This window comes from Lynx rufus, unplaced genomic scaffold, assembly GCF_022079265.1.
Source record: "Lynx rufus isolate CCGP_SWC_20201006 ecotype Redwood Valley unplaced genomic scaffold, mLynRuf1.p SCAF_9, whole genome shotgun sequence".
Classification (NCBI taxonomy): Eukaryota; Metazoa; Chordata; class Mammalia; order Carnivora; family Felidae; genus Lynx; species Lynx rufus.
In genome coordinates this window covers 61,917,467-61,935,739 of record NW_025814897.1, presented here as the reverse complement: position 1 = coordinate 61,935,739, position 18,273 = coordinate 61,917,467, and the positions used below count along the sequence as shown (strand labels likewise).

At 37.9% G+C, this 18,273-nt stretch overlaps 1 protein-coding gene across 1 annotated transcript; it reads right to left on the bottom strand.

Annotated features, from left to right (window-relative positions):
* Nucleotides 1–488: 488 nt before the first annotated feature.
* On the bottom strand, nucleotides 489–1,427 carry LOC124506267 (olfactory receptor 51B6). The gene has a single exon (XM_047072292.1). The coding sequence runs from the start codon at nucleotides 1,425–1,427 to the stop codon at nucleotides 489–491; it is 939 nt and encodes a 312-aa protein (XP_046928248.1).
* Between the last annotated feature and the right edge of the window lie 16,846 nt (nucleotides 1,428–18,273).

Sequence of the window (18,273 nt, the reverse complement as noted above, 5' to 3'; positions counted from 1 at the left end):
AGAGTTGCCATATTGAACTGAGGATTGGGTAAGGCTCATCATTTCACTTAGTGCAGTTTTCTAGAAATAGCAACTATTTCCATATTAGCAAAAAAAAAAATAGATGAATGTTTGAGATTAGGATCGTCATTGCTAAGTATATCAGAGCCAAGACATGCAGAACATTTGGAAAAACAATGGGCTTTGACTCAGTTAGAGACCAATGGTCTAGATCCAAGAATTGTGTGATCAGGTGTCTTATGCCCACTAAACAGGGTGAGTTACTTCTGAAAAGAATAAATCAGTTGGACACCTGAGAGATGTGCTTAATCATGTACATATATTATGCCATTTGCTATCTAGCAATAAATGGGCTATGTGAAATGATATTCTGACTATCAGAGAGAGGTAGGTTTCCACTGACATGTCTTTCCCTAGTTGCTCCTAACAACAAAGCTGTCAGTTTGTCCAGGTTCCCAGAGTTATTCTTGGAGAGCAGTGAGTCAAATTTATGCTCTAGAGTTAGGCAGAGAGAATAAACGAATTATACCACTCTGGATCTGCTTGGTTTTAATGCTATATATAACAGGGTTCATAAAAGGGGGGAAAAGGAAGTAGATGTAGCTCATTGTGATGTGGACCACACGAGGAGCATGCTTTCCAAACCTATGAATAAATGTTAGACCAACTACAGTGACATAGAAGACCAGGATGCAGCAGATGTGAGAAATGCACGTATTGAGGGCCTTGGCCCTTTCTTCTCCAGAAGCAATGCCCATGACAGTCTTAAGGATCAAAAAGTAGGAGAAAAAGATGATAAGAAAGTCCAACAAGACCATTGCAAATACAACCACAACTGGATAGAGACGATTGAAGGTGATGTCAGCACAAGCTAACTTGATGACATCTTGGTGTAGACAGAAAGCATGAGAGAGTACATGGGATCGACAATAGGGAAACCAGTGAAGGCGGATAATTATTGGCATGATTGACAGACCAGCCCTTGTCAATACCCCCATCCCAATCTTCATTACCTTGGTGTTGGTAAGGATGGAAGTATATCTCAAGGGGTTGCGGATGGCAATGAAACGGTCATAGGCCATGGCAAGCAAAACACCAGACTCTACGATAGAAAGAGTGTGGATAAAGTAGGCCTGAGAGAAGCAGGCCTGATGGCCAATCTCTCTGTGATTCAACCATAGAACGCCCAGAACTGTGGGCATCGTGGTCAAAGTCACTCCAAGGTCTGTGGCTGCCAGCATAGCTAAGAAATAGTACATGGGCTCGTGAAGGTTATGATCATCCCTGATAAGAAAGAGAAGAGTGCCATTACCAAGAAGTATGGAGATGTAAACCCCTAATAATGGGATGGAGATCCAGTGGTGTGCCTTCTCCATGCCTGGGAAACCAGTAAGCAGAAACAGGGAAGTGGTGGTGTTGAGCCACATTGCAAGCCTTGCAAAGAAGAAAATGCTCCCTTCAGGTAATGCAGTAGAAGCTCTTCTGTAGAAGTTGCCCTTGAGTGTGCTACCTGTTCATAAGATGTTTATCAGTCTTGACTTCCAGTGATAGCAAGGATGATAATTTAGTCATTATTTGGAGATTTCTAGGTATGGGAGAATAGAGTGTATAAGGAACTCTATGTATTATTCATTGCTACTGTACAACATACAGGAAATACAGCAATGTCGACAGAATAGACCTAGTTGATGTCCTTATAAATTATATAACCGAGAAAATAAAGGCAAAATGCAAGAAGACATCAGTATATTTGAATAGTGCTATGATAGTGTTGGAACTTACAGTGTATTTTTCAATGTACTCTTTATCTTCACTTGTGATATTTCTCAGAAAGTATGAAACCTGAAAGATCAGTAGAGAATTAATTCCAAGACGAGCAAGTATGAACATCAATAGCAAAACAAATAAATAATCAATCAATCAATCAATCAGTCAATCAAATAGACTTAGTTGATTTGAGGGAATGATCAATACTCATTATGTCTGGAGGAAAAAACCTGAAGCTCTAGAGACTTTTGAAAAATGATATGATATCATATATCACATTTATCACAAAAATGATATGAGCAAATTATATGGTTTATCTCCAGAACACGTAGACATCAAAATCCATGTTGCTTAGCATCATAATTCTTTGGTTATTGATGTGATGTGCCTCAAAGAATTCAAAATTTTATAGTGTAGATACAAAAATGAGCAATAAAAAGGGGATTTAATGACAAACATTTGAGAGCACTATTTGTTAACAGCACAGATTACTGTTAACATATCACCTGTTTGGAGGTACAAAGATAGAAATCTGTTATCTAGGCAAGTTCAAGAAGAAAATTTTTTACAAACTGTGGAGTGTGATGAGATTTAACAAAAGTGAGAAGGCTCTGTGACATTCAGATTTCAGGCATCACCTGGTATACGTAGCCAAACTCTAGGAGTAAAAAAAAAAAAAACATGCATTGGTGGCATCATTCAAAGAAAAGGAGAGCCACCTTCTACTCTGGTTGGTAGGGACTGTGTATCTCACATGCTTTGAAAAGAACCTCTTGCTGTGAAGTTGATATATGAATCCTAGGACATCTTTTTGCCCATGAAAAAAGGTGTATAAGATTATTGAGTTTTTACCTCCAGAAGTATTTGTTATTCCAGCTCTGCTACTTTGTAACAATAATAATATTGGGAAAGTTATTTCATCTTGGGCTGTGGTTTCATGATCTTTAAATGGTACTGGCAGGGCGCCTGGGTGGCTCAGTCGGTTAAGCGTCCGACTTCAGCTCAGTCATGATCTCGCGGTCGGTGAGTTCAAGCCCCGCATTGGGCTATGTGCTGACCGCTCAGAGCCTGGAGCCTGTTTTGGATTCTGTGTCTCCCTCTCTCTCTCTGACCCTCCCCCATTCATGCTCTGTCTCTCTCTGTCTCAAAAATAAATAAATGTTAAAAAAAAAATTAAATGGTACTGGCAATTTCTGTCTTGCCCAGTGATGCTCTTGACACAGGTTGTGAAAATGGAATGGGATTGCCAGTGAGAAAGTGCTTTGCAAGGGGTAAATTGTTCTTCACTTTTGAAGTTCTGGTGTTATTATTACGGAGAAGAGCCTCTTCACTCTCTTCCTGGTGGCTACGCACCATGATTATCCACTCACTCTGATTATCCACTTACTCTGAGACGTGTCAAGTTTTCTTAACAAGCCTGGGGAACCAATATAAGATGATGGGGGTTTTGAGGAGGCTGGGTATGGCTGTATCTGAAAATACTAAACTAGAGTTCACTTGAACAGTAGATAAAAGACGGTGTTTGGGGTGGAGAGAGAGAGGAGAAGAGGGTGGTGAGTGAGGGTGGGGACTTCTGCAAGCTGCGAAAGCCTGGAGCCCAGGGACTGGAGTAGGTTGAGGGAAAAGCAACTCTGTCTTCATAGGGGTAGGAGGAGGAATAGCTGACTGCTGCCTGTGAGTGAAAGGCTTGGACAATACTCAGCTTATGTGACGTTAAAGAAGCAGGAGTGGGGGCACCAGACAGGGGAGATAGCTTCAAAAAGGGAATGTAAGGAATACATCATTTCTGAGTTTCCATTATGTATCAAGACACTAGGACACTACATGTGCCTCATTTTGGGGGGAGTGGGGGAGTAGAATCTTTATAGCAGTCTTTTTCCCCAGTCTGCAGTCATATTGGTTATGTGTCCAAGGTGATACAGTCAGCCAGTGGCACAGTCCTGTTTATGCACTGTGGATTAATTAGAAAGACTCTAGGAAGGGTGAAATCTATGTAGTAATTTCGAGTACAACCAAGCTTACTGCCTCTCTATTATGTATTCATACTGAAAATCTGAACATTTTTACTTAATTTGCTCAGAGTTATTTTTGTTGGACAGGAGGTTATCTGTAAATGTTGGGGGGTTAAAAATCTTAGACTTTTGCCTCATCCCTGCAGCCACCTATCATCTCCCAGAATCTTAGAGTGGACCTGGGTTTTCCTTGATGAGAAGCTAATTCCCAAAGTCTCAAACCCTGATACATGAACTGTGGGCTCTGTAAGACACCCCAGAGATCCTGCTCAGATTTTTATCTTTCACATGCTCCCGCAATTTCCCTTAGACTCTTTTCCTCCCCTTTTCCTGACACTTCCTCTATCATAAATACTTAATCTCTCCTCCTTTTTTTAAAATCTCCTAACCTTTCTCTGTTACCATTCTTTTCTGAATAGTTCACATTTATAATCCATTCTTCTATTTATTCTATCTGCAGAGCTCCGTTCTCAATACATACTTCTTAGCAGAATGCCTTGCACGTGATTTGTTTTCTTTTCTAGTCACTGAATGATTGGTTTGCTGACACAAACAAATTGATTTTCTGACCATCTTACATGCCTGATTTTGAGCAGGCTATCAAATCATCAAAGCATGTGGATTGCTTGGTACGCCCTCCTAAGTGGTTGATTGATTCTGAATACATTGTTGTGTATCCCCAGCGAGATGACCTGAGGGTTGTTTTTTATAAGGGATATGGAGAGAAAAAACTGTACCCTATCCTCAATTGAATGCCTATTGCACTGGACTTTTCCAGGTGCTGAAGATACACAGCTATGCAAACAGCCGTCTCTAATCTAATGGCACACACTGCCCACACTCCATCCAAGATTAACTTTGACTTGGTTTAACAGTCTTGCATGGTAGGGACTATTCTCCAGGAAGTGTCTGAAGCTCTTATAATTACAAAGCTACCGTTTCTCACACTTTTCAAGAGATTCTAACCCCGTCAGTTTTCTGGATTTCTAGGGGAAAAGTCCATGCAGAAAATCACAGGGCTAGAACAGAGGTCAGAGAGGCTACAGGTGCAGGCATGGGGAGAACAAGAATTAGAAATGCGTAATTTATCCCCAAGCTTACACCTACCATTTGGTTTGTTCCCATAAGTCTTCTTTGCCTCGTGTGTTCCATAATCTGTCTGGATTCTTGGCCTTCTTAGATACATCTGAGTAGGTAATCCTTAAAGAAATCAGATTTTATAGATGTTGGAGAGTCTTAAAGACCCGCATCTCTTCTCCACATACACTTGACAGAGAATACTATCAGGTTCTCTTTGCCAAGAAATCAGCTCCCTATTTCCTGTCCTCTCTACTTTGATACCTGCAGTGAGATATCAGAGAGAAAATTCATTACATACCCTCACTGACCTGAATTTTTTTCTTTCATTCTTCATTCCATAGGCATGAATCTGCAACCCTGAGCCTTACTAAGGATTTAGTCATAATGCCATTCTTTTCATGGTCTGCACAAAATTCTGGCAGGTAGGAACATTGACTTCAGAAGCTTGTCTTCAGGGTCCATTCCTGATTTAGATCACTCATTGTTCCTCCCTCTCTGCACCCCTCCTTCCCTTTGTGCCTCCCTTTTTTCATCTTTTTTTATCTTTATTTGAATCCTTGACGTGGGGGATCTGGGGGTTTGAACAGCAGTCCCTAAGGTCTCTATGTCCTGGCTTTTACTTAAGCTCTGTTGCTAGGAGAGCGATTGGTTGTTTATACGTGTAGGCATATGGAAGGACAAGCAGACCAGCTAGGAATGCGGACTGAAACAGGGTTCTTGAGAAAGCATTTTCCCCACTTGTATGTGGGAACTCCCAACCCTTCTCCCTGAAATGAGGAATGAGTTCAAACTAGAGGAGAGCAGGACGTCACTTTGGTGAAGTGAGAGTTCTTCTCATCTTGTCGCCTTTCCCCTAATCTTGATGTCTGGCCCAGAGCCCCATCTCAGAGAAGGGAGCTGCCCTCTCCAGTCCCCGATTTTCTCTTTTCCCTCCATCTACATCCTCCATCCCCATGTTCCCCATAAGAAGACAAAACAAGGATGGGAGTCACTTGTAATCAAATTGAGTTCAGATATGGAGGACAGGAACCATAATGCCAATTTTCTGGAAGCCAAAAGTCTTAATGTCTTTTCTCATACAAAAAGTGGCAATACAGTATACATGCGATTAAAAGCATGAATGCTGGGGCACCTGGGTGGCTCAGTTGGTTTAGTGCCTGATTCTTGATCTGGGCTCAGGTCATGATCTTGCAGTCATGGGATCAAGCCCCATGTTGAGTTCTGTGCTGACAGCATGGATTCTCTCCCTCTGCCTCTCTGTTGCTCTCTCTCTCTCTCTCAAAATAAATAAATATATATTTTAAAACATCTTGAATGCTGGAACTTGAGCACTTGGTTTACACTGTGACTCTGACTCTTGCTGTGCTGCTTTGACACTTTGAGAAATTAACCGCAGTGCACCTTATGTTCCATATCTCTAAAATGCATGTAATGATAATCACCATTGCATAAAGTTATTGTGAGGTCTAAATATAAATCACTTAGAATAGTACTTGACATATAATAAGCACTCAGTCAATGTCAGCTATTACTACCTCTGTCATAATTACACTTATTTTAATTATTTATATTTTGGATTAGATTCCCCCACTGAACAGTGAATTATTTGAGAAGTAAATTTCATCTTTGCAATTTAATGGTACATCGATATCCAAGTGATTATACTATAGAATCAATGTCATATTCCCCAGTTTCTGCTACTCAGGTAGATGATGTCACAGGCAATTTAATGATGTGTCCCTGATGAAGAGTAATTCTCATTTCCAAATTAAAACCACAAACTCAACATACACCATTCTACTTAGAAAAAAGTTTTAAAAAATTCACTGTGTTAGATTTTAGTCATAGATGTATAGATAGAGGATATACAGATAAACACACAGATGTATTCTTTTTTTTATTAAGCAAATTATGAGATTCAATTTAATTTAATTACAGACTAACTTACATTTATTTGATCCTGTAATTATTGCTAAAATGAAAACAGTATTGGGGAAAATGTATAAACCTAAATAGACAATCAGAAAATAATTCAATGAGCATTTGTTTTAGTAAAAAACTTATTGAAGTAAATTTACATCAAGAAATATAGCTGAAGTATAAAGGTCTAACTCAATGAATTCGTTGCAAAGTAAATTCACCATGGTAATTACCACCCATAACGAGAAACACACCTTTACCAGCACAGCAAAGCCCCTTTGGTGCCCTTATGCAGTCCAGCTACTTGATTATTTTACCCAGTTGTAACCTTTATGTAAGTGGAATCATACTCTGTGTGCTCCTTGTGTTTGGCATCTATGCTCCTCATTAGGTTTGTGAGAAATATCCATGTGTTTGCATGGAGCAGTAGAATGTTCATTTTTATTTCTGTATAGCACCCCATTGTATGTATATAGCCCATATTTACTTTTCTACTCTTAACAGTAAAATAGAATAGTGATAGCTTGGCTATTGCAGATACACTACCCTGATCATTCTGGTACATGTTCAATTGATCGTTGTGCACACGTACATATGAATTTCTGTTAGACTAATTAGGGATACAAGTCTTTGGAAAGACTATGTTCACCAATGGTAATAGATTCTGTCAGGTATTTTCTGAAGCGATTACATAATTTTATATTCCACTAGCAGTTCATGAGTCTCAACTGGTTCACATCTTTAATCACACTGGGTATTTTCAGGGTTTTTGTAAGTCAGTCTACTGGGTGTATTGTGGCTTCTCACTGTGGTTTTAATTCACACTTCCCTGAGGACCAATAATGTCCACACATTTTTATATATTTATTGGTCAGTTGCCTCTTGTGAAGGACCTGTTTTAGTCTTTTGCCTGTTCTGAAAAGAGGGCTGTCATTTTCTTATTGATTTTCAGGTGTTATTTATAAATTATTGATATGAGTCTTGTATCAAATATAAGTATGGCAAATATCTCTGCTACTCTACAGCTCATTTTTAAAATTCTCTTTATTATAATTTTTTCACAAAATAAGTTATTTTTAATGCAGATTTATTTATGGTTCTTATTTGTGTGTAATATGTAAGAAGATTTAAATCCCAAATTGGTGAATAAAAATCCCTCTGTTGTTTTACAATAGCTTTGTTTTAAGTTTACCACAAACTGAATTTTTTCTATGGTATAAAGTTGGGATCAAGAACCATTTTGGTGTCCATATTAATTTTGTGCCTTTGTTTAGGCCACATTCTGTTCTGATCCCAGAAAGACCTGTAGTTTGAGGCACCCTCTTGCACCCTTTCACATAGTCACAGCATGGTTTTGTCAGCAGAAAGTCATGATTATCACCTCCAGTAGCTCTCTATCCAGAACACTTACATTCTTGTGGGGCAGTGAAATTTATACTTTCACAGATTGTCAAGACACCTGAAGGCTGAGTATGTTCCTGTCACGGGGTGGGTTCTCCAGAAGCAGATACAAAGCTGAGTTGGGGGTGAAGGTTGGTTATTAGAGGTTAGGCTTTGGAAAGAAAGGAAGAGACAGAATTTGTCAAAGGAAGAAATGGAACTGAGGTATGGGCTGACAAAGTGCCAGCCAACATAGCAAGAAACTGTGGAGCAAGTATTTATTACCCAACAGTATTACCTTGTGTGGGGGTTGAAATGGCCAGGCTTTTAAGACCTCTCTTCACTTTGTCACCTAAGAAATAAGGTCATGACCTTTGGCAAAATGGCACCCTGCAGCTGAGAGACTCTGTAGAAGCTGAGAGTTGGAGACTGTTTGGTGACCCCTCTCCCAGGGCTGGACAGCAAGTCTTTCCTTGAAGGGGAATCTAGCCTGCAGAGCAACATGTCTACAACAGCTTCCTTATTGATACTCTATATTTGGAGGTCATTTCCCAAGAATTTTCAGATTTATATCTCCTAGTCTAATCACTGTTTCCACCACTCCCAGACCAATGGACAGTTGGAGCATATTATCCAGGTATTGAAGGAATATCTCCAAGGGTCCACCAGCTCCCAGCAGCACGTGTGGGTTCTTAAGTTTCACAGGAGTATATACATAGAGTGTTTCATTGCAAGTTCAACATTAAAACAAACAAAACACACCTTATATTTAAGGGTGAGTATTTTTTTTCTTATCTTTTTATTTTTAAATACTTATTAACTCATAAGAAGTTGCAAAAATATATATCGGGAGATCCTGTGGAAGTTTTACCCAGTTTTCTCCAATAAAAACATCTAGCATAAATATAGTATAATGTCAAAAACCACAAATCGACAGTGGTATGATCCACAGAGATTATTTAAATATGCACTTATTTTTATATACACTGAACTTTTATGTATGTGCATACAGTTTTATGCAACTGTGTCACATCGCAGATTCTTATAAATACCACCACAGCCAACATACAAAACTGACTCATCTGTATGAGGCTACCTAATGCTACTCCTTTATAGACATACTCACTTCTCTTCCTTCCCCTCTCCCCTTGTTCTTAACCTTGGCCAGCTACTAATCTGTGTATCTAAAATTTTGTTGTTTCAAGAAAATTACATAAATAGACTCAATTGGCTTTCTTGCTTCCCTCCCTCTCTCCGTCCTCCCTCCCTTTTTCTCTCTCTGCTCCTTCCTTCCTTCCTTCCCTTTCTCTCTCTCCCTCTCCCTCTATCTCTTTCTTTCTTTCTTTCTTTCTTTCTTTCTTTCTTTCTTTCTTTCCTTCTTCTCTCCTCCCTTTGTTTATTTCCCTTTCTTTCTTTCTTTCTTTCTTTCTTTCTTTCTTTCTTTCTCCTTCTTTCTCTCTTTCTTTCTTTCTCTCTCTCTCTTTCTTTTTTTCTTTCTTTCCTTTCCCTTAGCAAAATTCTCTTAAAAGTATCCACTGGTTGCATGTATTAATAGTTTGTTTCCTTTCTTTGCTGAGCAGCAATTCATTGTATGGATTTGTCAGTTTGTTTAAGTATTCTGTGACTGGAGAGAATTTAGGTTATTTGCAGTTTTTAGCAATTATTTTTAAAAAGCTGCTATAAACATTTGAGCACAAGTTTTTGGGTTGGTGTATGTTTTTATTTTTTCTGAGATGAATACACAAAAGTACAACTGCTAGACCATAAGGTAAGTCATGGTTAGTTTTACAAGAAACTGCTAAGTGTTTGCCAGAGTGGCCGTACCACTTTCTGCTCCCACCAGCGGTGTCTGAATGCTCCAAATCCTCTGTATCTTTGACAGCATTTGGTGCCATTTTTCATGTAAGCCATTCTGAAATGCTTTAGTAATATCTGATTGCGGTTCTACTTTGCGTTTTACTAATAATTAATGATGTTGGCATCTTTTCATGAATTTATATGCCATTTATGCATTCCCTTCAGTGAGATGCTTGTTCATGTCTTCTGCTTATTTTCTGATTTTACTGTTAGATTTTTCTATATTGTGAAGTTTTGAGAGTTCTTAAAACATTCCATATACTAGGTCTTTGTCAGATATGTTGTTTGTAAATATTTTCTCGAAGTTTGTAGCTCACCTTTCCATTCTCTTAACAGAGTCTTTCCATGTCAAACATAACTCTTCACTTTGCCCTAGGCCCCAAAGATTTGCCCTTGTATTTTTCTAAAAGTTTTAGAGTATCACATTTTACACTTAAATTTATGGTCTATATTAATTTTGAATTAATTCTGTATAAAGTGGGAGTATTTCTCCCTCCACCCCCCTCCCCAGAGATGGCTAATTACTCCAACACTATTTTTAGATGAAGCTATCATTATTCCATTGAATTACTTTTGCAAGTTTGTCAGAAATCAATTCAAAAATGCCATTGGAGGGGTGCTTGGGTGGCTCAGTCGGTTGAGCATCTGAATCTTGATTTCAACTCAGGTCATGATCCTATGGTCTTGGGATCAAGCCCTGCATCAGGCTCTTCATTGAGCATGGAACCTGCTTGAGATTCTCTCTCTCTCTCTCTCTCTCTCTCTCTCTCTCTCTCTTTCTCTCTTGCTCTCTCCCCCTCTCCCTCCCTCCCTCTGCCTCTCTCCCCTGCTGTGTTCTCTCTCTCTCTAAAAAAGAAAAAACAAATGCCTTTGGAATTTTGATGCCTTTGGGCAGTATGGATATTTTAAAAATATTAATTCTTCCTACCCATGAACATGAAATATCCTTCCATTTATTTGTATCTTATTCAATTTATTTCATCAATGCCTTATAAATTTCAATGTACAAATCTTTTACTTCCATGGTTAACTTTATTCCTAAGTATTTCATGGTTTTGGATGCTATTGTAAATGGTATTTTTTTTCTCTCTTGGATTTTTTTCAGATAGTTCATTGTTAGTATGGAGAAATGAAACTCAGTTTATTATGTTGATTTTGTACCCTGAAACCTGATTGAATTTGCTTATTATTTCTAATAGTTTTTGTAATGGAGTATTTAGGATTTTCTCTATATAAGATCATATCATTTGGAAACAGAGATAATATTATTTTTATCTTTCTAATTTGGATGCCTTTTAAACACTTTTCTTGACTAACTGCTCATGTGGCACCACTAAAATTCCCAGATAACCAAAGAAATCTTGAGAAAGAAGAATAAAACCTAAAGCATCACACTTTATGATTTCAAACTTTATTACAAAGCTAGGGCAATCAAAAAAGTTTTACTGGCATGAAAACAGACATATAGACCAATAGAACAGAATCAACAGCCCAGAAATACACTCACACATATATGGCCAACTAGTATTTGACAAGAAAGGCAAGAATATTCAATGGGGAGAGTGGAAAGTCTCTTCAAGAAGTGGTGATGGGACTACTTGATAATCACATGCAAAATAATGAAGTTAAATCCCCATCTTACACACTCACACAAAGTAATTCAAAATGAATTAGACTTAAATGTAAGACCTAAAAGCATAAAACTGCTAAAAGAAAACATGGGAGAAAAGCTCCTTGACATTGTTCTCAGTGACAATATTTTGGATATGACACCAAAAGATCAAGTAACAAAAGCAAAAACAAGTGAGATGAGACTACATCAAACTAAAAAGCTTCTGTACAGCAAAACAAAATGAAAAACAACCAACAGAATGAAAAGGCAACCTATGGAATGGGAGAAAATATCTGCAAACCATATATCTGATAAGAGCTTAATATCTAAAATATTTTAGGAACTCATACAACTCAGTAGCAAACAAAGCAAAAAAAAAGCAAACAGTTTTTTTGCAAAGCAAAACAACACAAAAAACCAAACAGTTCAATTAATAAATGGGCAGAAGACCTACATAGACATTTTCCCAAAGAAGACATATAAATGGCCAACAGGTACATGAAAATATGCCCAGCATCCCTCATCATCTGGGCAATTCAAATGAAAACCACAATGAGATATCTCCCTACACCTGTTAGAATGGCTTTTATCAAGAAGACAAGAGATAACAAATGTTGGTAAGGATGTGGAGAAAAGGGAACCCTTGTGTGCTGTTGATGGAAATGTCAAGTGGTACAGCCACTATGGAAAACACAATGGAGGTTACTTTAAAAAAATTAAAAATAGACCTAACATATTATCCAGCATTTAACTTCTGGGTATATAGCTGAAGGAAATGAAATCACTATCTCAAGAGATATCTATACCTCCAAGATCATTGTAACATTATATGCAGTAACCAAGACATGGAAACAACCTAAGTGACTATCAACAGATGAATGGATAAAGAAAAACATATATATCAGGTTTTATTTTTTTTAAGTTAATTAATTAATTAATTAATTTTGAAAGAGATAGCATGTTCAGGGGAGGGGCAAGAGAGAGAGGGAGAGAGAGAGAATGCAAAGCAGGCTCCATACTGTTGGTGTAGAGCCTGACATGGGGTTCCAACCCACGAACCATGAGATCATTATCTGAGCTGAAATCAAGAGTCAGCTGCTTAACAGCTACTGTATACACATACATTTATGTGTATACATGCACATATAATGGAATATTATTTAGTCATTAAAAGATATCCTGGCAACATGGATAAACTTTGAAGGCATTCTGCTAAGTGAAATTATGATAAGGTCAAATAGAGAAAGAAAAATATTGGATGATCTCACTTATATGTGGAATCTAAAAAAAATCAAAGTCAGAAAAAGAGTAAAATGGTGGTTGATAGGGGCTGGGAGTTGAGGGTCAGGAATGGGCTGATGTTGACCACAAGGACCTAACTTGCAGTTTTAAGATGAGTAAATTTGGGTGCTCGCTTCGGCAGCACATATACTAAGATGAGTAAATTTGGGGGATCAATGCACAGCACAATGACTATAGTTAACAATACTGTATTATGTACTTGAAAGTTGCTGATAGAGTAAATCTTAAATGTTCCCATCTCACACACACACACACACACACAAGTGGTAATTATGTGAGGTGATGGAGGTGTTTATTACCATTATTGTGTTAATCATTGTACAATATATATGCATATAATTTATCACATTGTATATCTTAAAACTCACACAATGTTGTTATGTCAGTTATATTCCCATAAAGCTGGGGAAATTTTTTACAAATAAAAACTAAAAGAAAATTAAAAAATCATTTGGGTATATCTAGGGCAGTTGATTTCTGGGTTTCCTATTCTGTTCCATATTTCTATATAGCTGTCCCTCCATCAATACCATTACCACCTTGATTACAAGAGCTATATACTAGGCCTTAACATTGAACAGAATTATTCTTCCCATTTATTATTTTTCAAAATTGTTTTAGCTATTTAGATCTCTTGTCTCCCATATATATTTTAGAATAAGCCTGTTTATGTCTGTAAAAAACAAAAAAAACTTTGCTGTGACTGCCAGGAATTGTACTAAACCTATGGGTCAATTGGAAAGCAGGGAAATTGGTAAGCAGGGAAAATTGACCTGCTTACTATATTGAGTTTTCTGATCCATGAAGTACATCTCTCCATTCACACAGGTCTTCTTTGATATTGTTGATTGGAATTTTGTAACTTTTAGCATCCAGTCTTGTATAATTTTTATTAAGTTTATACCTTAATATACATTCAGTATTAAACAGGTTGGTTGTGTAATTTGTCCATGTTTACATTACTGGTGTCCTGGTTTTCTGGAGCTGCAATAACCAAGTACCACAGACTGCATGGCTTAGACAACAAAAGTTTATTGTCTCAGAGTTCTGGAAGCTCGATGTCCTGGATCAAGGCATTGGCAGGGTTGGTTTCATCTGAAGTCTCTCTTGCCTCGTAGATGGCCATCTCTTCCCCGTGTCTTCACAAGGCTTTTCCTCTGTGCACTCTGTTGTCTGTCTCCATGCCCAAATTTCCTCTTCCTCTGAGGACACAAGTCAGATTGCATTAGGGCCCAGTCTAACAGTCTCATTTTAACTTAATAACCTCCTTAAAGGCATAGCTCCAAATGCAGTCACATTCTGAGGTACTGAGAGTTAGGACTTCAACATACGAATATTTTCAAGTTGACACAATTCAGCCTACCACAGTTAGTAGCCAGCTGATGATTCTAAGAGTAGTCATTTGCATCTCAGATTTGCATTAAACATTGCTTTAATCCTAACAAAACATGGTAGAAACCCAAACAGATCTTTAGGGACAGGAAATTTGTTCATGAGTACTATATGTTTCTTTTCCTCTAAAACCAGTAACAGGGAAGATGGTTCCTGCCATGCATGGTCAAAGGAGAAACCACAGATATTATCATCCTTGGGGCTAAAGTGATGAGGCATGCACTGTGTTATAGGTATGTTCATGTCATTTCCAGCAAACAAAAATTCTGGCAATGTGAAGCCAATCAGGGAAAAACGAGGACTGAAGATTCATGTTAGTTACTAGAGGAGGCTGACTGACTTTTATATATTGACTCCAGTCTACCTAATTTTCCACTTTCAAGCTAGCTTTGAGATAAACCAAGCAGAAAATATAATTAATTCAAAAGCCTTAGGCTAATAAGATGCATTAAGTTTTCTCCTGAGATCAACTGGGAGAGATTTGACCTTTGAAGTAGATGTGGAGGATAAATGGTCTCCCATAGGTGATACCAAGGTCTGCTGGGGCCACAAAGACAAGCACTCTGATTTCTCACACATAAAGCTGCCACCTGAGGCTCTGTTAACCCCTTACCTGATTGGGAGAAGATGCTTTAAGACCTTGGAGAGATTAGTTAAATGTTCCATCTCCTTCGCAGGAGGGGTTAAGATAGAGAAAATGCTTTTTAAGAGCTACAGTGGCTGGAAAAGGGAAAACTCTGGGGAGGTGCTTTCTTCATTAATAGCTTCAACTGACTGCATCTCTTAACTGACTTTGAGAAGGAGCCATGTGATCTGAGTCCCCAGGCAGGACCCAAGAACCCCGTTCTTTATCCCTAACATCCAAGCGAGGCAGCATGTGAGTATGGGCAAACACCCAGCATATATAGGAAAGGGTACTAGGGCACTCCTCTATAAGCTTATCTAGAGAGAAAACAGAGGGAAGAAGAAGGAAAGGATTTTTATAGCTCATGGCTCTCTATGAGTGCACAGATCTCAGTGAATTCGGTAGCACTTGGAAAGGTATCTGGGCATATGAGACACCTGCCATGCTCCATGGTATGAATATGGTTGGCCCTCTCACATGTCTCCTGTCCTTTCTAGGGGATGATCACAGAGGCACCTCTAATCCCACACTATATTGAAATGAGGTAGAGAATGGTTATAGCTGTAAATGGTAGAAGATTGCCTGAATTTAGTCAACTATATATTCTTCTTCTTAGTGCTATTCCAAATTTTCATAACCTCTTTCCTCCCCTATGGTCTTTACTCAGCTTTTGAATCATTCCTCAATGTTCTTCTCAGAAACTAAGAGAAGCTCCTAGCTGAAGACATGTGAATTTCTCATAGCACCAAGTACAAGTTAGATCTGAAAGGAATTCTTGGAAATAGAGAAGAGGAAACTGAATTGAAGGTTATTGGAAAAATAGAATGGTTCTCCTCCATTTTGAGTAGCTTTATTGTGATTTATATTACTGTGTTACATATTCTTTTACAATGAGAATTCTTCACTAAATTGCCTTAAGACACTGGGTTAAGATCGTTGCTTAAGAGTCAGAGAAGTAAGGGGAATGAGGTTGTATTTAGAATACTTAAGAAGAGGAACACCTATGTGGGATTATCTTTGTATCCAGTGACTGAAAAATTAACAATACTCATTATATTTTCAATAAACTCTAAATTTATGTGTCTTAATCCTGAAGACAGAGTGTGGAGAATGAGAAATGATTCTGCCAATTTTATGTTGCTTAGTGTCAGCCCCAAAGGGTTAAATCATCATCTCATGCCCAGTTGTCTGGCACCACTTCATTGCTAGAAGCTTGCAGTTCAATCTCATCTGTACAGGTACAAGGTAAGAGGATGGTTTTCTTTGAGAACATCTTAAGGGTGGTGGTTTCCACTGGCAAAATAACTTCAAAGAAGCATACTTGAATGAGAATATCTGTTTTTAAGTTAGGAAAAAAGCTTGAATAAACTGTTCTGGTATGTAAAAAGAAAAAAAAAGGACATCCATTTGCTCCAATTCAACCATATTTACTGATAACTCTTGATTTCCTTGTGAGTAAATATATCTTTCAGACTTACTCCATTGAGGAAATGACCTCACCATCCTTCCATTTGCTCAAGCCATAGATCACACACACAAAGAAATGAGCCAGTCTTATTTTGTTTCTCCCTCATTCCCATTTCCAATATATCAGCAAATCTTGGTACCACCTAAAAAATGTATCTATATCTGTTTAAATTTTCTTTATTTCCAATGCTTTCCTAGTCATAATCACCATCCCCAGCTTGGATTATTTTGATAGTGTTCTAACTACTATCCTTTCTTGGATCTTGCTTGATTATCCATTCCTCACAAAGCATTCCAACTGATAATTTAAGAATGCAGATTTCAGTATGTCACTATGCCCTCCTCCACTGTGATTTTTACATTGTCCAATGTGTTTTCATCACATTTGTAGTAAAATAGAGTTCCAGTGTTGTCTATAAGGCCCTATGTTATCTATAAGGCCCTTGACCACCACCTGGGTCTCTGAAAGTACCTATTGTCTCTGTCTTGTTTGCTCACCAAGCTACAGACATGCTAATTTTCCCTTTTAAATGGAAGAGTCTTCCTCCAGATCTTCATATGGCCAACCTTCATTGTTATTCAGGTTTTAGCTCAAATGTCACCTCCTCAGAGACAGATCATCCAAATTAATAAACTGTATGCAATATCATCCCAATCAATCTCTATTAAATAGTGCTGTTTTATTTTAAAATTGCACTTATATTTATCTAAATATTTCTTATTTATTTTCTAACCTAATTTATGGCTTATAAAATCCATGACTTTGTCTTATTAGCATTTAATCCCAGTACTTAATATGCCATCCCTATCACATAGTGGATGCTGAAAACATATTGGGTGAATTAGTGTATATATGCATAATTGTATAAATGTATGTGTATGCATGTATATGTGTATGTATGTATACATGTATTTACATATAATTGATGTATGTATGTAATATGTGTGTATGTATACAAAACATGTTTGGTACTTCACTAGGTGTTGAGTAAGGCAAATAAAACATAGTTTCTATATTCAAGTAGTCCATAATCTAGTAGCAGAAGAGACAATGAAACCGGGACATAACTCTTCCTTCCACTAACAGGCAACTCTGTTTAAGCAGCAGAAGGGCTCTCATTTATTACGGGTAGGACAGGTTCAGAAGCCCACAGCTGGATATAGAAGGAAGGAGATCAAGAAGGTGGATGTTTCACACAAATGGAGAGCTTGAAAGGGGAGAAATCAGGTTTTAGGGAGTTACTAGGGTGGGTCCACAGAAAAATAATGGGGAGGGAGAAGGAAATTACATGGAAATAAGATAATTTTTTTTTTCAAACTGAAGGACAAAGTCAATGAGCCATGTCCTTGGCTTGCCTAAGTATTTATTCCAGCTCCAGGGTCTATAATTATCTAACTTAAAATTAGGCTATTGTAGTGATATTTAAAAGTTATGTAGTATCCAGGGGGAGGCTAATTAAAATGTAATGTTTGTTTTTCCAACACAGATCCATGAATTGGGAAGGCACAGCACCTCTTCCTCATATCTGTCTGCTCCTTAGCAACAGTGGTAGTGGTACAGCTTTTCTTTCCATGCCTTTTTTTTCTCTTAGACCCCTGGAACTTTTGTTGAGAATTCAAAGTCACACATATACAGGATAATGTGAGTTAGGAATCACCATGAAGACAAGTATAGTTAGGTCAAGGTTGGGTTCCTTGAAATCCACAAAATAGGGCTTTTTCTGTGAAGTCTGAATAGTTGATATAGATGGTTTCTAAATGTAGTATGGATTAAACATTTCCTGGGGAGACTGTTAAAATGCAGATGACCATATGAAACACCAAGGATTTAATTAAGTAGTTAAGGGATGGTCCCAGGA

Bases quoted from the DNA above. Each gene is read 5' to 3' on its own strand.
- LOC124506267 (XM_047072292.1), bottom strand. From the start codon at position 1,427: ATGTGGCTCAACACCACCACTTCCCTGTTTCTGCTTACTGGTTTCCCA.